At 40.6% G+C, this 20,718-nt stretch overlaps 2 protein-coding genes across 8 annotated transcripts in view; both read right to left on the reverse strand.

Annotated features, from left to right (window-relative positions):
* Window positions 1-15,600, reverse strand: part of tbc1d16 (TBC1 domain family, member 16) — a 95,029-nt gene extending 79,429 nt beyond the window's left edge. For all 4 annotated transcript variants that reach the window (XR_009803955.1, XR_009803956.1, XM_061885259.1 and 1 more), the window contains exon 1: window positions 15,467-15,600. Coding sequence is in view for 2 of the 4 variants with exons in the window: in XM_061885259.1 (XP_061741243.1) it covers window positions 15,467-15,515 (49 nt within the window). In the remaining 2 variants the exon portion in view is untranslated. The remainder of the gene's footprint in view (window positions 1-15,466) is intronic.
* Window positions 11,258-20,718, reverse strand: part of gaa (alpha glucosidase) — a 50,904-nt gene continuing 41,443 nt past the window's right edge. Inside the window, exons 17-21 of one of the 4 annotated variants that reach the window (XR_009803954.1) lie at window positions 15,878-16,042; window positions 15,665-15,817; window positions 15,467-15,601; window positions 12,795-13,131; window positions 11,258-12,537 (exon numbers count right to left, since the gene is read on the reverse strand). Coding sequence is in view for 1 of the 4 variants with exons in the window: in XM_061885256.1 (XP_061741240.1) it covers window positions 15,536-15,601; window positions 15,665-15,817; window positions 15,878-16,042 (384 nt within the window). In the remaining 3 variants the exon portion in view is untranslated. Of the gene's footprint in view, window positions 12,538-12,794; window positions 13,132-15,293; window positions 15,602-15,664; window positions 15,818-15,877; window positions 16,043-20,718 lie in introns of those variants that run through there. The other 3 variants (XR_009803953.1, XM_061885256.1, XM_061885257.1) reach the window with 3 other exon arrangements.

Below are 20,718 nucleotides of genomic sequence, written 5' to 3' on the forward strand. Positions count from 1 at the left end.
ACTGGCATCAAGGTCAGCGGAGGAACTTGAAGCCTATTCTTTGACTTATTCATTAAAAGACAAGTACCAAGTTCAGCATGGGGCCCGTTAAGCTTTTCAATCTGGCCCGCCGGACATTCTTAAATACATTTTTTAGATGTTTAAGATGAAAAAGGAACTGCCGTTATGATGTGCGGTGATGTTCTCAGTGACCGGAAGTCTTCCACTATACTAAGTATTTCAATGGTTGGAATCTGACCTTTAGCACGATATACTCATACTTGCCAACCCTCCCGGATTTTGCGGCAGACTCCCGAAATTCAGCGCCTCTCCTGAAAACCTCCCCAGACAAATTTTTTCCCCGAAATTCAGGCCACGCCCCCTCCAGCTCCATGCAGACTTGAGTGACGTATCGACAGCCTGTTTTCACATCCGCTTTCCCACAATATAAACAGCGTATCTGCCCAATGACGGTATAACTGTAGAATGATCGAGGGCGAGTTCTTGGTTTCTTACGTGGGTTTATTGTTAGGCAGTCTCATTAATGTCCTCCCAGCGCAGTAACAACACACAACAACAGCAGTCACGTTTTCGTCTACCGTAAAGCAGTTCGTCTGCCGTAAACAGCAATGTTGTGACACTCTTAAACAGGACAACACTGCCATCTGCTGTACATGCCTATGTGACAATAACATCTACGGCTTTTAGAGAGTGCAGTGCACAACTGCGCACACATCAAGGAGACTGCAGACTTCATGGCTGGCTCGCATCGTGGTCACTCCGTGATCACGTACGACCGCCAGACACTTCTGGATATGGACACATCGGGCCGTTTTGGACTGATAGACGCGGGCGTGCTAAACATGCTAACTAGCATGGGGATACGTCGGCGGCTACATCCAGCGGCCTGTGAAGCAGCGGAGTCTAGTGGCAGCGGGGGCCGTCTACGGAGCAGACGCCAGCGGTGTGATCGGAAACGCGGATGTCGAGCGGGGTTGAGGTGCGTAGCGCTCCAGACTATAATTGATAGCTGTGGTCTCACACAAATAATAAATGAACCCACGCATCGCAACGGTAATACGATAGACCTAGTGCTTGTCAAGGGTATCACCGCTTCCAAAGTTACGATACTCCCGTATACTAAAGTATTGTCCGATCATTACCTTATAAAATTCGAGGTTCAGACGCATGTTCGTCAAACTAATAATAATAATAACTGCTATAGCAGCCGCAACATTAATACGGCCACAACGACAGCTCTTGCTGACCTACTGCCCTCGGTAATGGCACCATTCCCAAAGTATGTGGGCTCTATTGATAACCTCACTAACAACTTTAACGACGCCCTGCGCGAAACCATTGATAACATAGCACCGCTAAAGTTAAAAAAGGCTCCAAAAAAGCGCACCCCGTGGTTTACAGAAGAAACTAGAGCTCAGAAATTATTATGCAGAAAGCTGGAACGCAAATGGCGCACGACTAAACTTGAGGTGCACAATCAATTGAGGTGCACCATCAAGCATTTAGTGATGGTTTAATAACTTATAAACGCATGCTTACCTTAGCTAAAGCTAATTATTACTCAAATCTCATCCACCGCAATAAAAACGATCCTAAATTTTTGTTTAGTACGGTAGCATCGCTAACCCAACAAGGGACTCCTTCCAGTAGCTCCACCCACTCAGCTGATGACTTTATGCAATTCTTTAGTAAGAAAATTGAAGTCATTAGAAAGGAGATTAAAGACAATGCGTCCCAGCTACAACGGGGTTCTATTAACACTGACACGATTGTATATACGGCGGATACTGCCCTCCAAAATAGTTTCTCTCGTTTTGAGGAAATAACATTAGAGGAATTGTTACAACGTGTAAATGGAATAAAACAAACAACATGTTTACTTGACCCTCTTCCAGGGAAACTGATCAAGGAGCTCTTTGTATTATTAGGTCCATCAGTGCTAAATATTATAAACTTATCACTTTCCTCGGGCACTGTTCCCCTAGCATTCAAAAAAGCGGTTATTCATCCTCTTCTTAAAAGACCTAACCTCGATCCTGACCTCATGGTAAACTACCGACCGGTGTCTCACCTTCCCTTTATTTCAAAAATCCTCGAAAAAATTGTTGCGGAGCAGTTAAATGAACACTTAGCGTCTAACAATCTATGTGAAACCTTTCAATCCGGTTTCAGGGCAAATCACTCGACGGAGACAGCCCTCGCAAAAATGACTAATGATCTATTGCTAACGATGGATTCTGATGCGTCATCTATGTTGCTGCTCCTCGATCTTAGCGCTGCTTACGATACCGTCGATCATAATATTTTATTAGAACGTATCAAAACACGAATTGGTATGTCAGACTTAGCCCTGTCTTGGTTTAACTCTTATCTTACTGATAGGATGCAGTGTGTCTCCCATAACAATGTGACCTCGGACTACGTTAAGGTAACGTGTGGAGTTCCCCAGGGTTCGGTCCTTGGCCCTGCACTCTTCAGCATCTACATGCTGCCGCTAGGTGACATCATACGCAAATACGGTGTTAGCTTTCACTGTTATAATGATGACACCCAACTCTACATGCCCCTAAAGCTGACCAACACGCCGGATTGTAGTCAGCTGGAGGCGTGTCTTAATGAAATTAAACAATGGATGTCCGCTAACTTTTTGCAACTCAACGCCAAAAAAACGGAAATGCTGATTATCGGTCCTGCTAGACACCGATCTCTATTTAATAATACAACTCTAACATTTGACAACCAAACAATTAAACAAGGCGACACGGTAAAGAATCTGGGTATTATCTTCGACCCAACTCTCTCCTTTGAGGCACACATTAAAAGCGTTACTAAAACGGCCTTCTTTCATCTCCGTAATATCGCTAAAATTCGCTCCATTCTGTCCACTAAAGACGCTGAGATCATTATCCATGCGTTTGTTACGTCTCGCCTCGACTACTGTAACGTATTATTTTGGGGTCTCCCCATGTCTAGCATTAAAAGATTACAGTTGGTACAAAATGCGGCTGCTAGACTTTTGACAAGAACAAGAAAGTTTGATCACATTACGCCTGTACTGTATATACCTTTATATACATATATACATACATATATACCTATACTGTATATACCTTTATATACATATATACATACATATATACTGTATATACCTTTATATACATATATACATACATATATACCTGTACTGTATATACCTTTATATACATATATACATACATATATACCTGTACTGGCTCACCTGCACTGGCTTCCTGTGCACTTAAGATGTGACTTTAAGGTTTTACTACTTACGTATAAAATACTACACGGTCTAGCTCCATCCTATCTTGCCGATTGTATTGTACCATATGTCCCGGCAAGAAATCTGCGTTCAAAGGACTCCGGCTTGTTAGTGATTCCCAAAGCCCAAAAAAAGTCTGCGGGCTATAGAGCGTTTTCCGTTCGGGCTCCAGTACTCTGGAATGCCCTCCCGGTAACAGTTCGAGATGCCACCTCAGTAGAAGCATTTAAGTCTCACCTTAAAACTCATTTGTATACTGTAGCCTTTAAATAGACTCCCTTTTTAGACCAGTTGATCTGCTGTTTCTTTTCTTTTTCTTCTATGTCCCACTCTCCCCTGTGGAGGGGGTCCGGTCCGATCCGGTGGCCATGTACTGCTTGCCTGTGTATCGGCTGGGGACATCTCTGCGCTGCTGATCCGCCTCGACATCTCTGCGCTGCTGATCCGCCTCCGCTTGGGATGGTTTCCTGCTGGCTCCGCTGTGAACGGGACTCTCGCTGCTGAGTTGGACCCGCTTTGGACTGGACTCTCGCGACTATGTTGGATCCATTGTGGATTGAACTTTCACAGTATCATGTTAGACCCGCTCGACATCCATTGCTTTCCTCCTCTCTAAGGTTCTCATAATCATTATTGTCACAGACGTCCCACTGGATCATTATTGTCACCGATGTCCCACTGGGTGTGAGTTTTCCTTGCCCTTATGTGGGCCTACCGAGGATGTCGTGGTGGTTTGTGCAGCCCTTTGAGACACTAGTGATTTAGGGCTATATAAGTAAACATTGATTGATTGATTGATTGATGAAGCAGAAGAACGAGGAAGATACAGCATGTTCAGCATGGTTGGAAAAATAGTGACAGAGAATAGAACAAGGATGGACAATTCAACCCTTAACAATGAGTAGATGAGTGTTATGTGTGTAAATAAATGAACACTGTAATTCAAGTATTTATCTTATATATACATATAAACACATACATATATATATATATATATATATATATATATATATATATATATATATATATATATATATATGTACATACAGTGGGGCAAAAAAATATTTAATCAGCCAGCGATTGTGCAAGTTCTCCCACTTCAAATGATGACAGAGGTCTGTCATTTTCATCATAGGTACACTTCAACTGTGAGAGACAGAATGTGGAAAACAAATCCAGGAATTGACATTGTAGGAATTTAAAATGTATTTGTAAACGATGGTGGAAAATAAGTATTTGGTCAACTATTCAAAGCTCTCACTGATGGAAGGAGGTTTTGGCTCCAAATCTCAGGATACATGGCCCCATTCATTCTTTCCTTAACACGGATCAATCGTCCTGTCCCCTTAGCAGAAAAACAGCCCCAAAGCATGATGTTTCCACCCCCATGCTTCACAGTAGGTATGGTGTTCTTGGGATGCAACTCAGTGTTCTTCTTCCTCCAAACACCACCAGTTGAGTTGATACCAAAATGGATACATGGATGATACAGCAGAGGATTGGGAGAATGTCATGTGGTCAGATGAAACCAAAATACAACTTTTTGCTATAAACTCAACTTGTTGTGTTTGGAGGAAGAAGAATACTGAGTTGCAAAGTGAAATAACTTACTGAACTGTTAGTCAATATTGTTTGTCTTTCTCTCAGACAGACAGGGCTTTGATGTCCGTAACACACACACACACACACACACACACACACACACACACACACACACACACACACACACACACACACACACGTCACACAGTGAGCTAACATAACGCTAGAAGCTAATTAGCCTTCACCTCAAGGACTGCGAGCGAGCTGAGCTGCCGCTTGTTTCTAGAACATCAACGGGCTCATAGTGATGTTACTGGTAGTTGACTGGGAGGTGTTTATTATCATTTGGGGAGAGTCCGCTGCATTATGCTCACCTGCTAAACAACTTGCTGCTCACTCCACGTTACACACTGCTGATTGGCTGTCACCGCTCTGCATGTAACCAATCAGGTGGTTCTGTGGGTGGGACAATGCAGAGTCATACTGACAGAGGCAGACGCAGAACTAAGCAGAGCAGCATAAGACTTTTTTTTTGTTGTTGTTAAGACTTTAGTTTAGGCGGCCGCCTTAACAACAAAATGCTGCAGGAAACCCCGATGTACATTCTGCGTGTCTCATTCAGTAAAGAAATGTGAAATTCCATTCCGTTTTTAAGGTGGTCTGTCGTAACGTTTGTAGCATTCAATCAGACATTATTGTGAGGTTTTGTATTCATGTTCTTAAAATATTTATATACTGGCCCCCGACACATTTTTTTCTCTAAATTTGCAGCCCAATGAGTCTCTCCTCATCAGCAAAATTCAACTTTGTCTCTGTGTGATTCCTTCGTCTTGTCTTGTGTAATAGATAGTTTGGTGTTTGAACCTGATCATTTTTTAATAATTTATTATTATGTATAAGTTATCACAGAACTCTTCAGCTTAAAGGCTGTTGTTATAGTTATTATCAATTATGCTGGAGTTGTACTTTTCTATCCGTGCAAAGGCACAACTCGTAATCTTGCTATGCGAGTGGTCTCGTGTCAGCAGTGTGTTTACAGACCCTGTCTGCTGACAGCCAAGGACGGACATCGAGTACCTCAACGCAGATAAAACAGAGACAGGGCGAAATTTTCCATTCTAATTAATTATGTATTGTGCAGCCCCAGTGATGTTAACTAGGGACCTCCCCAATAAATAGAAGAGTACGTGGGACTGTACCTTAGAGCAGTGGTTCTCAAATGGGGGTACACGTACCACTGGGGGTACTTTAAGGTATGCCAAGGGGTACGTGAAATTTAAAAAACAAATATTCTAAAAATAGCCACAATTCAAAAATCCTTTATATATATATTTATTGAATAATAATTCAACAAAATATGAATGTATGTTTAAATCAGGGGTTCCAAACTCATTTTAGCTCAGCGGCCGCGTGGAAGAAAATGCATGTGGGCCAAACGGTTAAAATCATGGCAAAATAACTTATCACAAATAATCATTTTCTCAAAACACTTTAAGCTAGTGAAAAATTCTGAGGAAAAAAATGTGCAGTTTCAAAAACACAATGAAGAACACAATGAGCTTAGACTTTACCTCAGTATGTAAGTTCATAAAGTGTGAAAAGAAATGCAACAATACAATATTCAGTGTTGACAGCTAGATTTTTGGTGGACATGTTCCATAAATATTGATGTTAAAGATTTATTTTTTTGTGAAGAAATGTTTAGAAGTAAGTTGATGAATCCAGATGGATCTCTATTACAATCCCCAAAGAGGACACTTTAAGTTGATGATTACTTCTATGTGGAGAAATCTGCATTTAGCATTCAATCACTTTTTATTTTTCAACAAGTTTTTAGTTATTTTTATATCTTTTTTTTCCAAATAGTTGAAGAAAGACCACCAGAAATGAGCAATATTTTGCACTGTTATACAATTTAATGAATCATAAACTGATGACATAGTGCTGTATTTTACTTCTTTATCTCTTTTTTTCAACCAAAAATGCTTTGCTCTGATTAGGGGGTACTTGACTTATAAACATGTTCACAGGGGGTACATCACTGAAAAAAGGTTGAGAACCACTGCCTTAGAGCATAGGGTGAAACTGTAACTGAGTGTGCAGCCCAATACGTCTCTCCTCATGAGCAAAATTCAACTCTGTCTCTGCGTGATTCCTTCTTCTTGTCTTGTGTAATAGATAGTTCCGTGTTTGAACCTGATAATTATATAATAATTATGTATAAGTCATCACACAACTCTTATGCTTAAAGGCCGTTGTTATAGTTATTATCAATTGTGTGATATCTAATACATAATTATTGTAACATTTATAGTAGAATCATTTGGAATTAGCCACTAAATAAGGCTTTGTTGAAGGAGGTCTATCAAATAACCTTAGCTGGACCTTGATTGTGACATATTCTCTCCTGCTCTTTTATCTTAAGTTTATTTTGGTCTGCAGACTCTGATAGCCCACTGGGGGTCAGGTGGATAGACTGGCACCTTCTTTCTGCAGCAGTCTGGATCTGAGGGAGGGCCTTTTTCTCCCCAAAAAAGTCAAAAAAAGTTAAATTTGACACCAAATCTGTGAAAACTGACTACATCAGCTAAGAAGGGGGTTAAATTAGCTGCCACGTTGATGTTTGAGTAATAAATAAAAAAATAGGGAGAAGGAAGGAAAATATCTTTTTTTCCCGCAGGGAGAAAGGTAACATGTAACATAGAAGCCAGAAAAACATGTTTTGTTAACGTCGTGTTCGCTTACTGTGACTCATGAGTTGATGAGCAGGTATCAATTACATGACTCTTCCATCCCTCAACTGAATCTAATTTGATCTGAAGCCAAAATGTTTTTTACTTCTGTGTCTCTATTTGGTAATGATTCATTTAATTTAACATTTAACATGCTGTCCCGTTGTTATGTTTTGTTTTCTTACACTTCTGAGTCTCTTTTGCCAATATGCATTCATTTTATTTTGTCCTAAGTATTTTGCCGTAATAAGAAAGTAGTCTTTGCCATTTGGTTGAATGTGCCTAGCTTGTCATTTCGTGAGCCTGGGGATGTAACCAGAAATGGTGATAATAGTAACTGCGGTAAAATAAAAATATGTCTGGAGCCGCAAAAAATAAAAGCCATATTACATACAGATAGTGTGTCATGAGATATAAATTGAATTAAGAGGACTTAAAAGAAACTAAATGATCTCAAATATAGCTACAAATGAGGCATAATGATACAATATGTACATATAGCTAGCCTAAATAGCATGTTAGCATCGATTAGCTTGCAGTCATGCAGGGACCAAATATGTCTGATTAGCATTCCACACAAGTCAATAACATCAACAAAACTCACCTTTGTGCATTAACGCACATTAAAAGTTTGGTGGACAAAATGAGACAGAAAAAGAAGTAGCATAAAACACGTCTTAGAGAGTCGGAGAAAGTTATACATGTAAACAAACTACGGTGCGTTCAAGGACCGCCAAATTTAGTAGGACAAAACGGCGCTCGCCAAATACTCAAATCAGTGAAGCATGTTTAATATAAACTGTGTGCTTTATAACAATTAGGGAGGTTTGTGTCATGTTTGTCCTCCTACAGAACTCTCACTATTATGTTAGATCCACTATGGACTGGACTCTCACACTATTATGTTAGATCCACTATGGACTGGACTCTCACACTATTATGTTAGATCCACTATGGACTGGACTCTCACACTATTATGTTAGATCCACTATGGACTGGACTCTCTCACTATTATGTTAGATCCACTATGGACTGGACTCTCACTATTATGTTAGATCCACTATGGACTGGACTCTCACACTATTATGTTAGATCCACTATGGACTGGACTCTCACACTATTATGTTAGATCCACTCTAGACTGGACTCTCACACTATTATGTTAGATCCACTATGGACTGGACTCTCACTATTATGTTAAATCCACTATGGACTGGACTATCACTATTATGTTAGATCCACTATGGACTGGACTCTCACACTATTATGTTAAATCCACTATGGACTGGACTATCACTATTATGTTAGATCCACTATGGACTGGACTCTTACTATTATGTTAGATCCACTATGGACTGGACTCTCACACTATTATGTTAGATCCACTATGGACTGGACTCTCACACTATCAACTGGATCCACTCTAGACTGGACTCTCACACTTAACTAGATCCACTTCAACGGTCGCCAGGAAGGGGTTCCCCACATCTGCGGTCCCCTCCAAGGTTTCTCATTGTCATCCCATTGGGTTGAGTTTTTCCTTGCCCTGATGTGGGATCTGAGCCTAAGATGTCGTTGTGGCTTGTGCAGCCCTTTGAGACACTGGTAATTTCGGGCTACATAAGTCAACTTTGATTGATTGATTGACAGCTGTGATAAAGCAGCTGCCTGCGGTGGGCGGAAGACAAAAAAGGAGACACATTGAGCAGCAAGCAGCGTGTCAGGACTACAAGAGCTCACCTTTTATCCCGCCACGAGAGTCTACAGTCCATGGCGAACATCAATGACACCCTGCGGCATTTAGCGGTACCATTTTTCCAGCCTCCGCGGTGAATTAGCTCAGCTTTTTTTTAAAAAGGTAGAAGTCTTGTTTGCCTCCCAGTGTGTTATGTCCGTGACGCCACATATTTCACGGCTGCTACCCCGTGTTTTTGAACAGAGCGAATGACACTTTTTCCGGATAGAATTTACAAAATAAACCCACAGGGCGCGATATGATAGGCCAGACATATGCTTACATTACCGCCAGTGGTTTTACTTTGAAATAATTGTTTTTTGTTTCCGGTTTCCACTTTCTAGCTTGACTTTCTGGACAGCCCTGATCAATCACCCCAAAATCACCGCTTCCGCAATGAGGCATCATTCATTTTAATCAGCCGGTTTGACACCAAATTGGCCACAAAATATGTTTTATATTAACGTCTATAAATGTATCATTCCATATGAAGAGGACAAAATATTGTCTGTCCATGTTTTTATGATTTGTAGAAAAATCTGGTTTAAAGCCACTAAGCTGTTATCGATTAGTTATGTCTTGAATCAACATGTTGACATTTTAAATGTAATTTTTTCATACATTTTGTCAGCATGTACTTATAAATAAAACATATTTTAAGTGATTTATTATTACTATTAACCACATTATTAAATACACCATAATAAATATTGTTTAGGGAAATTAATCACTATTTCCTGAAATATAATATAGATTTTACTAAGACAAAAGAACAATTTATACATGATCACACATGATTTGTGGAACAATCTGGTAACTATTAAAGCCACTAAGCTGTCATTAATGATGGCTTGAATCCACATGTTCACATTTTAAATGTAATTTTTCCATGCAGAATGTTACAATCATCATACATTTTGTCAGCATGTACTTACAGTATAAATAAAACATATTTTAAGTGATTTATTATTACTATTAACCACATTATTAAATACATTACAATAAATATTGTTTAGGGAAATTAATCACTAATTTACCTAAAAATAATATAGATTTTACTAAGACCAAAGAAAAATATATGAAAAATACAGAAGGCTCATAATATCAATCAATGTTTATTTATATAGCCCTAAATCACAAGTGTCTCAAAGGGCTGCACAAGCCACAATGACATCCTCAGTTCAGATCCCACGTAAGGGCAAGGAAAAACTCGCAACCCAGCGGGATGTCAATATGAACGACTATGAGAAACCTTGGAGAGGACTGCAAATGTGGGTGACCCCCCTCCGCCCATCTAGGGATTTACGCATGCAAATAAACAGGTGGTGTCCAACACTGTGTCCCCGCCCACATTACTGTACTCTGAGCTTTTCTTCCGGTCACTCACACACACACAACAGTCACTTAGTAAGACTTAGCCGTGCAAAACCAATTTTTTATTTCTTTTTTCCACTTTCTGTAATACATTTGGGTTAATACAGTGATTAATTTCCCTAAACTATACTTATTATGGCATATTTAATAATGCACTTACTAGTACTAATATTGTCTGTCCATGTTTTTATGATTTGTAGAAAAATCTGGTAACTATTTAAGCCACGAAGCTGTTATTGAATCCAGATGTTGACATTTTAAATGTGCTTTTTTTGAGCAGAATGTTACAATCGTCATACATTTTGTCAGCATATACTTATGAATAAAACATATTTTAAGTGATTTATTATTACTATTAACCACATTATTAAACACACCATAATAAATATTGTTTAGGGAAATTAATCCCTATATTAACTCAAATATATTACAAAAGTAAAAATATATGAAAAATACAGAAGGCTCATATTAGCATTTTAGAAATTTACACATGCAAATAAACAGGTGGTGTCGAACACTGTGTTCCCAAATTACTGTCCTCTGAGCTTTTCTTCCTGTCACTCACACACACAACAGTCACTTAGTGAGACTTAGCCGTGCAAAACCAATGTTTTATTTCTTTTTTCCACTTTCTGTAATACATTTGACTTAATACAGTGATTAATTTCCCTAACCGATACTTATTATGGCATATTTAATAATGCACTTACTAGTAATAATAAAGCACTTAAAGTATGTTTTATTTATAAGTACATGCTGACAAAATGTATGACGATTGTAACATTCTGCAGGAAAAAAATGACATTTAAAATGCCCACATTACGGTACTCTGAGCTTTTCATCCTGTCACTCACGCACACAACAGTCACTTGGTAAGATTTAGCCGTGAAAAACCGATTTTTCCACTTTCTAGCTTGACTTTCTGGACAGCCCTGATCAATCAACCCAAAATCACCGCTTCCGCAATGAGGCATCATTCATTTTAATCAGTCGGTTTTACATTAAATTGGCCACTAAATATGTTTTACATTAACGTCTATAAATGTATCATTCCATATCAAAAATACAAAATTTTGTCCGTCCATGTGTTTATGACTTGTAGAAAAATCTGGTAACTATTTAAGCCACGAAGCTGTTCTTGAATCCAGGTGTTGACATTTTAAATGTGCTTTTTTGTGCAGAATGTTACAATCATTTTGTCAGTATGTACTTAAAAATAAAACATATATTTTAAGTAATTTATTATTACTATTAACCACATTATTAAATACACCATAATAAATATTGTTTAGGGAAATTAAAAGAAAAAGACAACAGAAAAATATATGAAAAAGACAGAAGGCTCATATTAACAGTCTAGAGATTTACACATGCAAATAAACAGGTGGTGTCGAACACTGTGTCCCCAAATTACTGTCCTCTGAGCTTTTCTTACTGTCACTCACACCCAACAATTCGGTGACAAACAAGGGCCCACAAAAAAGTGTCCAAAATGTTTTTGGCAACAGAAGAGAAGATGAGTTTATTTTAATTTTAAGACAATAGTAATCTATGAAGCTTCACACGACTGTTGAGTAGCTAAGAAGTTTATCCCTTTTTATGGCAATCTAAAGCAAAATACTTACAATACTGCAAATATTTTTTTGATCAAACATACTCTAAAAAAATCACCAGGTCGCCCGCTGGCCTGTTCTAAAAATAGCTCAAATACCAGCTGTGAAGAGGCGGAGCTGACGGTCCGACAGAGCCAAGATGGCGGCGAGGAGGCGGGGATGGCGAGCGAGCGGCGAGGCGGGGCGTGCCGGGAGCGACGCCACAAAAAAGGTCAGGTGTGTGGATGGCGCACCTGTACACGATTAACGTATGTCCTCTTGCTGTATAAAAGGGGAGAAGAAGGAGGGATTTACTAGCAAGCTGGTCTCGCTTTGCTGGACATTTTTAATTCTAAGAGAGACAAAACTCAAATAAAATGTGAAAATCCAAGAAAATATTTTAAAGACTTGGTCTTCACTTGTTTAAATAAATTCATTTTTTACTTTGCTTCTTATAACTTTCAGAAAGACAATTTTAGAGAAAAAAAATACAACCTTAAAAATGATTTTAGGATTTTTAAACACATATACCTTTTTACCTTTTAAATTCCTTCCTCTTCTTTCCTGACAATTGAAATCATCCATCCATCCAACAATTTTCTACCGCTTATTCCCTTTTGGGGTCGCGGGGGGCGCTGGCGCCTATCTCAGCTACAATCGGGCGGAAGGCAGGGTACACCCTGGACAAGTCGTCACCTCATCACAGGGCCAACACAGATAGACAGACAACATTCACACACTAGGGCCCATTTAGTGTTGCCAATCAACCTATCCCCAGGTGCATGTCTTTGGAGGTGGGAGGAAGCCGGAGTACCCGGAGGGAACCCACGCAGTCACGGGGAGAACATGCAAACTCCACACAGAAAGATCCCGAGCCTGAAATCAATGTTCAAGTAAATAATTTGTTTTTATTATAAAGAATAATACATTTATTTGAGTTTAATTCTTCATTTTAGCTTCAGTTTTTTCGCCGATGAATATTTGTGAAATATTTCTTCAAACTTATTATGATTAAAATTCAAAAAAATTATTCTGGCAAATGTAGAACATCCGTCAGATCAAATTTAAATCTTATTTCAAAGTCTTTTGAATTTCTTTTAAAATTTTTGTTCTGGAAAATCTAGAATAAAATAATGATTTGTCTTTGTTAGAAATATAGCTTGGTCCAATTTGTTATATATTCTAACAAAGTGCAGATTGGATTTTAACACATTTAAAACATGTCATCAAAATTATATATTTGTTGTGAGAAATCATTAAGATGATCAGTGTTTCCACAAAGATAAATATCATTAATTATTCATCATAACATAGAACATGGGTGTCAAACTCTGGCCCGCTGTGTAATTTTATTTGGCCCTTGAGCCAATATCAATTTAGCATTAGAGCTGGCCCGCCGGTGTTATACAGCGTCGGTGCCGCTGTAACACCGCATTCACCGCTAATACTCATACTTGCCAACCCTCCTAATTTTCCCGGTAGACTCCCGAAGTTCAGTGCCCCTCCCCAAAATCTCCCGGGGCAACCATTCTCCCGACTTTCTACCGATTTCCACCTGGACAACTATATTGGGGGCGTGCATTTAAGGCACTGCCTTTAGCGTTCTCTACAACCTGTCCTCACGTCCGCTTTTCCTCCATACTAACAGCGTGTCACATAATATTTGTGACACACACACGCACAAGTGAATGCAAGGCATACTTGGTCAACAGCCATACAGGTCACACTGAGGGTGGCCGTATAAAGAACTTTAGCACTGTTACAAATATGTGCCCCACTGTGAACCCACACCAAACAAGAATGACAAACACATTTCGGGTGAACATCCGCACCGTAACACAACAGAACAAATACCCAGAACCCCTTGCAGCACTAACTCTTCCGGGAAACTTCCAGCAAACTGGCCAATAATTAACGTTTTATTCATGCATTTTCTCTTGCTACTTCAAGGCTCGAATGTTTGGTTCATTCATTATTGTTATTTTATTTTCACATTTATTATTAGCTTGTGGAAAAAATGTGATATTTACCTCAAAAGATTGCAAATGGAAAAAAAGACATACAATTTTTATTTAAATTTTATTTGATATCCATCCATCTTCTTCCGCTTATCCAAGGTTGGGTCGCGGGGGCAACAGCCTAAGCAGGGAAACCCAGACTTCCCTCTCCCCAGCCACTTGGTCTAGCTCTTCCAGGGGGATCCCGAGGCGTTCCCAGGCCAGCCGGGAGACATAGTCTTCCCAACGTGTCCTGGGTCTTCCCCGTGGCCTCCTACCGGTTGGACGTGCCCTAAACACCTCCCTAAGGAGGCGTTCGGGTGGCATCCTGACCAGATGCCCGAACCACCTCATCTGGCTCCTCTCCATGTGGAGGAGCAGCGGCTTTACTTTGAGTTCCTCCCGGATGGCAGAGCTTCTCACCCTATCTCTAAGGGAGAGACCTGGAAACTCATTTGGGCCGCTTGTACCCGTGATCTTATCCTTTCGGTCATGACCCAAAGCTCATGACCATAGGTGAGGATGGGAACGTAGATCGACCGGTAAATTGAGAGCTTTGCCTTCCGGCTCAGCTCCTTCTTCACCACAACGGATCGGTACAACGTCCGCATTACTGAAGACGCCGCACCGATCCGCCTGTCGATCTCACCATCCACTCTTCCCTCACTCGTGAACAAGACTCCTAGGTACTTGAACTCCTCCACTTGGGGCAGGGTCTCCTCCCCAACCCGGAGATGGCACTCCACCCTTTTCCGGGCGAGAACCATGGACTCGGACTTGGAGGTGCTGATTCTCATTTTATTTGATATGCCATTGATATTCTTTTAATTATTATTATTATTATTTGAAACTCAATTTTGCATGTCACTAAAGTTATATAAGTCTTGCTTGTTCAATATTCAATGCAAAACTTGTTTGGGTCCCTATTAAAAGGTTCACTTGTTCAACCTTGGCCCGCGGCTTTGTTCCGTTTAAAATGTTGGCCCACTCTGTATTTGAGTTTGACACCCCTGACATAGAGTTAAAGGTAAATTGAGCAAATTGGCTATTTCTGGCAATTTATTGAAGTGTGTATCAAACTGGTAGCCCTTGGCATGAATCAGTAGCCAAGAAGTATCTCTTGGTTTCAAGAAGGTTGCTGAGCCCTGCTTTAAAACAAAACATTCTGCAAGTACAGACACTGCAACATGTCCCCATATTGAGAATAAGCCCACCTTTGGGTTGGTGGCAGTCCTTGAAAAAGAAGCCCTCCCAGGGCATCATGGGTAATAGATGTCACTTCGTCACGGAGCCCACTGGACTGTAATCATCTTTGACATGGGCAGAGTCAGGTGGCTCACTTTCAAAACCTGTGGCAGGATACACATTTGGATCCTCACCAGGTGTTTATTCCTGCTTTGTCAGTCACTCACCTTTGAGTCAGTGTTGTACACAAAGTCCCTGACTTTCTCCCCGTTGGCTACGACGTATTGCGGCCGCCCGGGTACCCCAAACACCCGCATCGCCCCCAGCATAAGACCATCCAGGGTTCCATTCATGTCAGTAGGGTTACTCAGCACCTGGGACTGAAGCAGCCAGGTCCAATTAAATGCACACAACACAGCAAAAATGGACGTCTTGCCCACCTGAGCAGCAGTGAACTTGACATGACTGTAACTTCCCCCTTCAAAGGTGTCCAGGCTATCCCCGTCATCCCAGAACAAGTCACCACAGGCCGATCCTTCTGCAGAGAGCGCCACCGTCAGGAGAAAGGGGTTTTTGCGTGAGGTTGTCGTCGTTAAAGCTGGCTCCTTGTCAAGAAAAAAAACAACAGGTGTCATTTTGTATGATAAGTATAGTGTGAGGAGTTTCCATATGAGTTGGGAAATGGTGTTAGATGTAAATATAAACAGAATACAATGATTTGCAAATCCTTTTCAAGCCATATTCAGTTGAATATGCTACAAAGATCTTCAGCTCTCGCTGGATCGGTTCGCAGCCGAGTGTGAAGCGACCGGAATGAGAATCAGCACCTCCAAGTCCGAGTCCATGGTTCTCGCCCGGAAAAGGGTGGAGTGCCATCTCCGGGTTGGGGAGGAGACCCTGCCCCAAGTGGAGGAGTTCAAGTACCTAGGAGTCTTCTTCACGGGAGAGTGGATGGTGAGATCGACAGGTGGATCGGTGCGGCGTCTTCAGTAATGCGGACGTTGTACCGATCCGTTGTGGTGAAGAAGGAGCTGAGCCGGAAGGCAAAGCTCTCAATTTACCGGTCGATCTACGTTCCCATCCTCACCTATGGTCATGAGCTTTGGGTCATGACCGAAAGGATAAGATCACGGGTACAAGCGGCCCAAATGAGTTTCCAGGTCTCTCCCTTAGAGATAGGGTGAGAAGCTCTGCCATCCGGGAGGAACTCAAAGTAAAGCCGCTGCTCCTCCACATGGAGAGGAGCCAGATGAGGTGGTTCGGGCATCTGGTCAGGATGCCACCCGAACGCCTCCCTAGGGAGGTGTTTAGGGCACGTCCAACCGGTAGGAGGCCACGGGGAAGACCCAGGACACGTTGGGAAGACTATGTCTCCCGGCTGGCCTGGGAACGCCTCGGGATCCCCCGGGAAGAGCTAGACGAAGTGGCTGGGGAGAGGGAAGTCTGGGTTTCCCTGCTTAGGCTGTTGCCCCCGCGACCCAACCTCGGATAAGCGGAAGATGATGGATGGATGGATGGATGCTACAAAGACAACATATTTGATGTTCAAACTGATCAACCTTTGAATATTTTTTGCAAATAATCATTAACTTTAGAATTTGATGCCAGCAACACGTGACAAAGAAGTTGGGAAAGGTGGCAATAAATACTGATAAAGTTGAGGAAGGCTCATTGTAACTGTTGCTACTAGTAATTATTATAATTTGTTTTATTTCTCTAAAAACAGAATAAGTTAAGTTCATAAAAGGGAATTTAAATCAAAATGTATAAAAGTTCATAAGAAGGCTTTATTTAAGTTACTATGGTTAAAAATGTAATTTCATGCCTTTTTGTTGGGTTTGTGGGCATGCGTGGTTTTTGAAGTGTCTCGATTGGTCTGTGAAGGGACATAAGGAAGCTACTTCCGGGTATGAGGAACATCTGTTTGATGCAATGAGAAGCGATAAAGAGAGCGACTGATGGTAAGAAGGACTAAAAAGTGTCACAAGGACTTTCAGCGTTTGGGCTATAAGAGCCAGAAGATCACAATTTCCTCCTAAAGGAAGCATGCAGGCCAACGAGGTATTTGTTTGTCATTTCTGTTTGTATTTTACTTCGGTAAAATGTTTGAGCCACATGCTGTGCATGTTATTTTTACTTTTGTAACGTGATTTATTTTATTAACAGTTTTCACGGTGAATTGAAGGGAAAGAAAGCCTTCAATAAATCAGTCAAAGAAAGCCATTGTGTCAGTGCTATGTGGAGGGAGTTACACTCATCAAACACTTATGTGGAACATCCCACAGGTGTGCAGGCTAATTGGGAACAGGTGGGTGCCATGATTGGCTATAAAAACAGCTTCCCAAAAAAGGCCCCGTCTTTCACAAGAAAGGATGGGGCGAGGTACACCCCTTTGTCCACAACTGCGTGAGCAAATAGTCAAACAGTTTAAGAACAACCTTTCTCAAAGTGACATTGCAAGAAATTGAGGGATTTCAACATCTACGCTCCATAATATCATCAAAAGGTTCAGAGAATCTGGAGAAATCACTCCACATAAGCAGCATGGCCGGAAACCAACATTGAATGACCGTGACCTTCCATCCCTCAGACGGCACTGTATCAAAAACCGACATCAATCTCCAAAGGATATCACCACATGGACTCAGGAACACTTCAGAAAACCACTGTCACTAAATACAGTTGGTCGCTACATCTGTAAGTGCAAGTTAAAGCTCTACTATGCAAAGCGAAAGCCATTTATCAACAACATCCAGAAACGCGGCCAGCTTCTCTGGGCCCGAGATCATCTAAGATGGACTGATGCAAAGTGGAAAAGTGTTATCACTAAAGGGTGTACCTTGCTCCATCCTTTCTTGTGAAAGACTGAGCATTTTTTGGGAAGCTGTTTTTATAGCCAATCATGGCACCCACCTGTTCCCAATTAGCCTGCACACCTGTGGGATGTTCCAAATAAGTGTTTGATGAGCATTCCTCAACTTTATCAGTATTTATTGCCACCTTTCCCAACTTCTTTGTCACATGTTGCTGGCATCAAATTCTAAAGTTAATGATTATTTGCAAAAATAAAAAAGTTTCAGTTTGAACATCAAATATGTTGTCTTTGTAGCATATTCAACTGAATATGGCTTAAAATAATTTGCAAATCATTGTATTCTGTTTATATTTACATCTTACACAATTTCCCAACTCATATGGAAACGGGGTTTGTATATTACTAGAAAAACAGTAAAATGTGGTATGGTTAAAAAGTGGTACGCCGCTGTTTTTTACAGTAAAATGCTTCTGACTGAGCTGCCATTTTTTTGCTGTAAACTAATGTTTACAGTGTACAAATGAATAAATACAGTATTTTTCGGATTATAAGTCGCTCCGGAGTATTTGTCGCACCGGCCGAAAATGCACAATAAAGAAGGACTGGAGTATAAGTCGCATTTTTGAGGGAAATCTATTTGATAAAATCCAACAGCAAGAATAGACATTTGAAAGGCAATTTAAAATAAATAAAGAATAGTGAAAAACAGGCTGAATAAGTGTAGGTTATATGAGGCATAAATAAGCAACTGCTATGTTAACCTAACATATTATGGTAAGAGTCATTCAAATAACTATAACATATAGAACATGCTATACCTTTACCAAACTATCTCTCACTCCTAATCCATAAATCCCATGAAATCTTCTTCCTTGATGTCGCTTCTAAACAACTCTGCCAACTCCAAAGGTATGCGTCGCTTCCTCTTGTCCTTTTCTGCCAAATATTTCACTACATCCAGCTTGTAATCTGCACTACATGATCTCCTTTTCAACGCCATTTTTGTTCAGCCCTTCTCACTTTTTATAAGTTACCGCCAACGATGAAATGATCCATTTTAATAGCTACGGCAGTAGCATATAGCAGTTAGCATTCCATGACCCACAATGCACTTCTGCCATGACCCCCCCCCCGCCAAATTCTTATTGGTTGACGTGTGTGTGACGATTGCTGACATTTTCTTCGTCTCGTCCGCGAATGAGATAAATAATATTATTTGATATTTTACGGTAATGTCTTAATAATTTCACACATAGAATAGAATGGACTTTATTGTCATTATATTTGCATATAACGAGATTAAAGACTCCAACTTAAGGTGCGGTAGTGGGAACAAATATGGGGTGAAATAAATAACACAAGAGGTAATAAAAGGAAAAAACTAACCATTAAAATAAACATACTACTAGCCAATAAAAATGGTAGATTCCTAAAGTATCCTTAAGCTTGACGCTGCTCTACTATCACATTCACTCCGCTTGCTGCGGCAACAACAACACAAAACTCCAGACGTTCTTCTTGGTTTGTATGGTTTACTTGTCCATCCATCCATTTCTACCGCTTATTCCCTTTCGGGGTTGCGGGGGGCGCTCGCGCCTATCTCAGCTACAATCGGGCGGAAGGCAGGGTACACCCTGGACAAGTCGCCACCTCATCACAGGGCCAACACAGATAGACAGACAACATTCACACTCACATTCAAACACTAGGGCCAATTTAGTGTTGCCAATCAACCTATCCCCAGGTGCATGTCTTTGGAGGTGGGAGGGGCCTATCCCCAGGTGCATGTCTTTGGAGGTGGGAGGAAGCCGGAGTACCCGGAGGGAACCCACGCATTCACGGGGAGAACATGCAAACTCCACACAGAAAGATCCCGAGCCTGGATTTGAACCCAGGACTGCAGGAACTTCGTATTGTGAGGCAGACGCACTAACCCCTCTGCCACGTGATCTTAATCATTCAAAACATAAAATAGTCACGATGTGGGAACAAATGAATGACAAAATAAAGAGAGTTTGTTGCAGTACTAGTTAGAAAAAGTATGAATGAGAATAAGTATGAGTGAGGTCAAAAAACTGTGTGGCTCGATTCCACCGCACCTGACAGCAATTACCCATAACACCTTGCGTCCAAAAACCCCATTCCCACACAGATCCTTCTGCCATATATGCAATTAGAACAGTTACGTCATCAAATCATTTTGACAAATGTAATATTTACAATTAAAGTGAGATTTATATAATTACTCTAAGCATTCAATATATACATTTTCTTATCATGCAAATAAAGTAAATAGTCCCCTTTTGGCTGAATAAACATAAAGCACCTTCCATAAAATATAAATGAACTTAAACAGTATTTAGGCTCCTACAAAAATAATAAGCAATCCTGTACAATATACAAAACACTATAGAAATCCAAAATACTGTACAATATACACATAAGTCACTCAGGAGTATATGTCGC

The sequence above is a fragment of the Nerophis ophidion genome, linkage group LG23, assembly GCF_033978795.1.
Source record: "Nerophis ophidion isolate RoL-2023_Sa linkage group LG23, RoL_Noph_v1.0, whole genome shotgun sequence".
Taxonomy (NCBI): domain Eukaryota; kingdom Metazoa; phylum Chordata; class Actinopteri; order Syngnathiformes; family Syngnathidae; genus Nerophis; species Nerophis ophidion.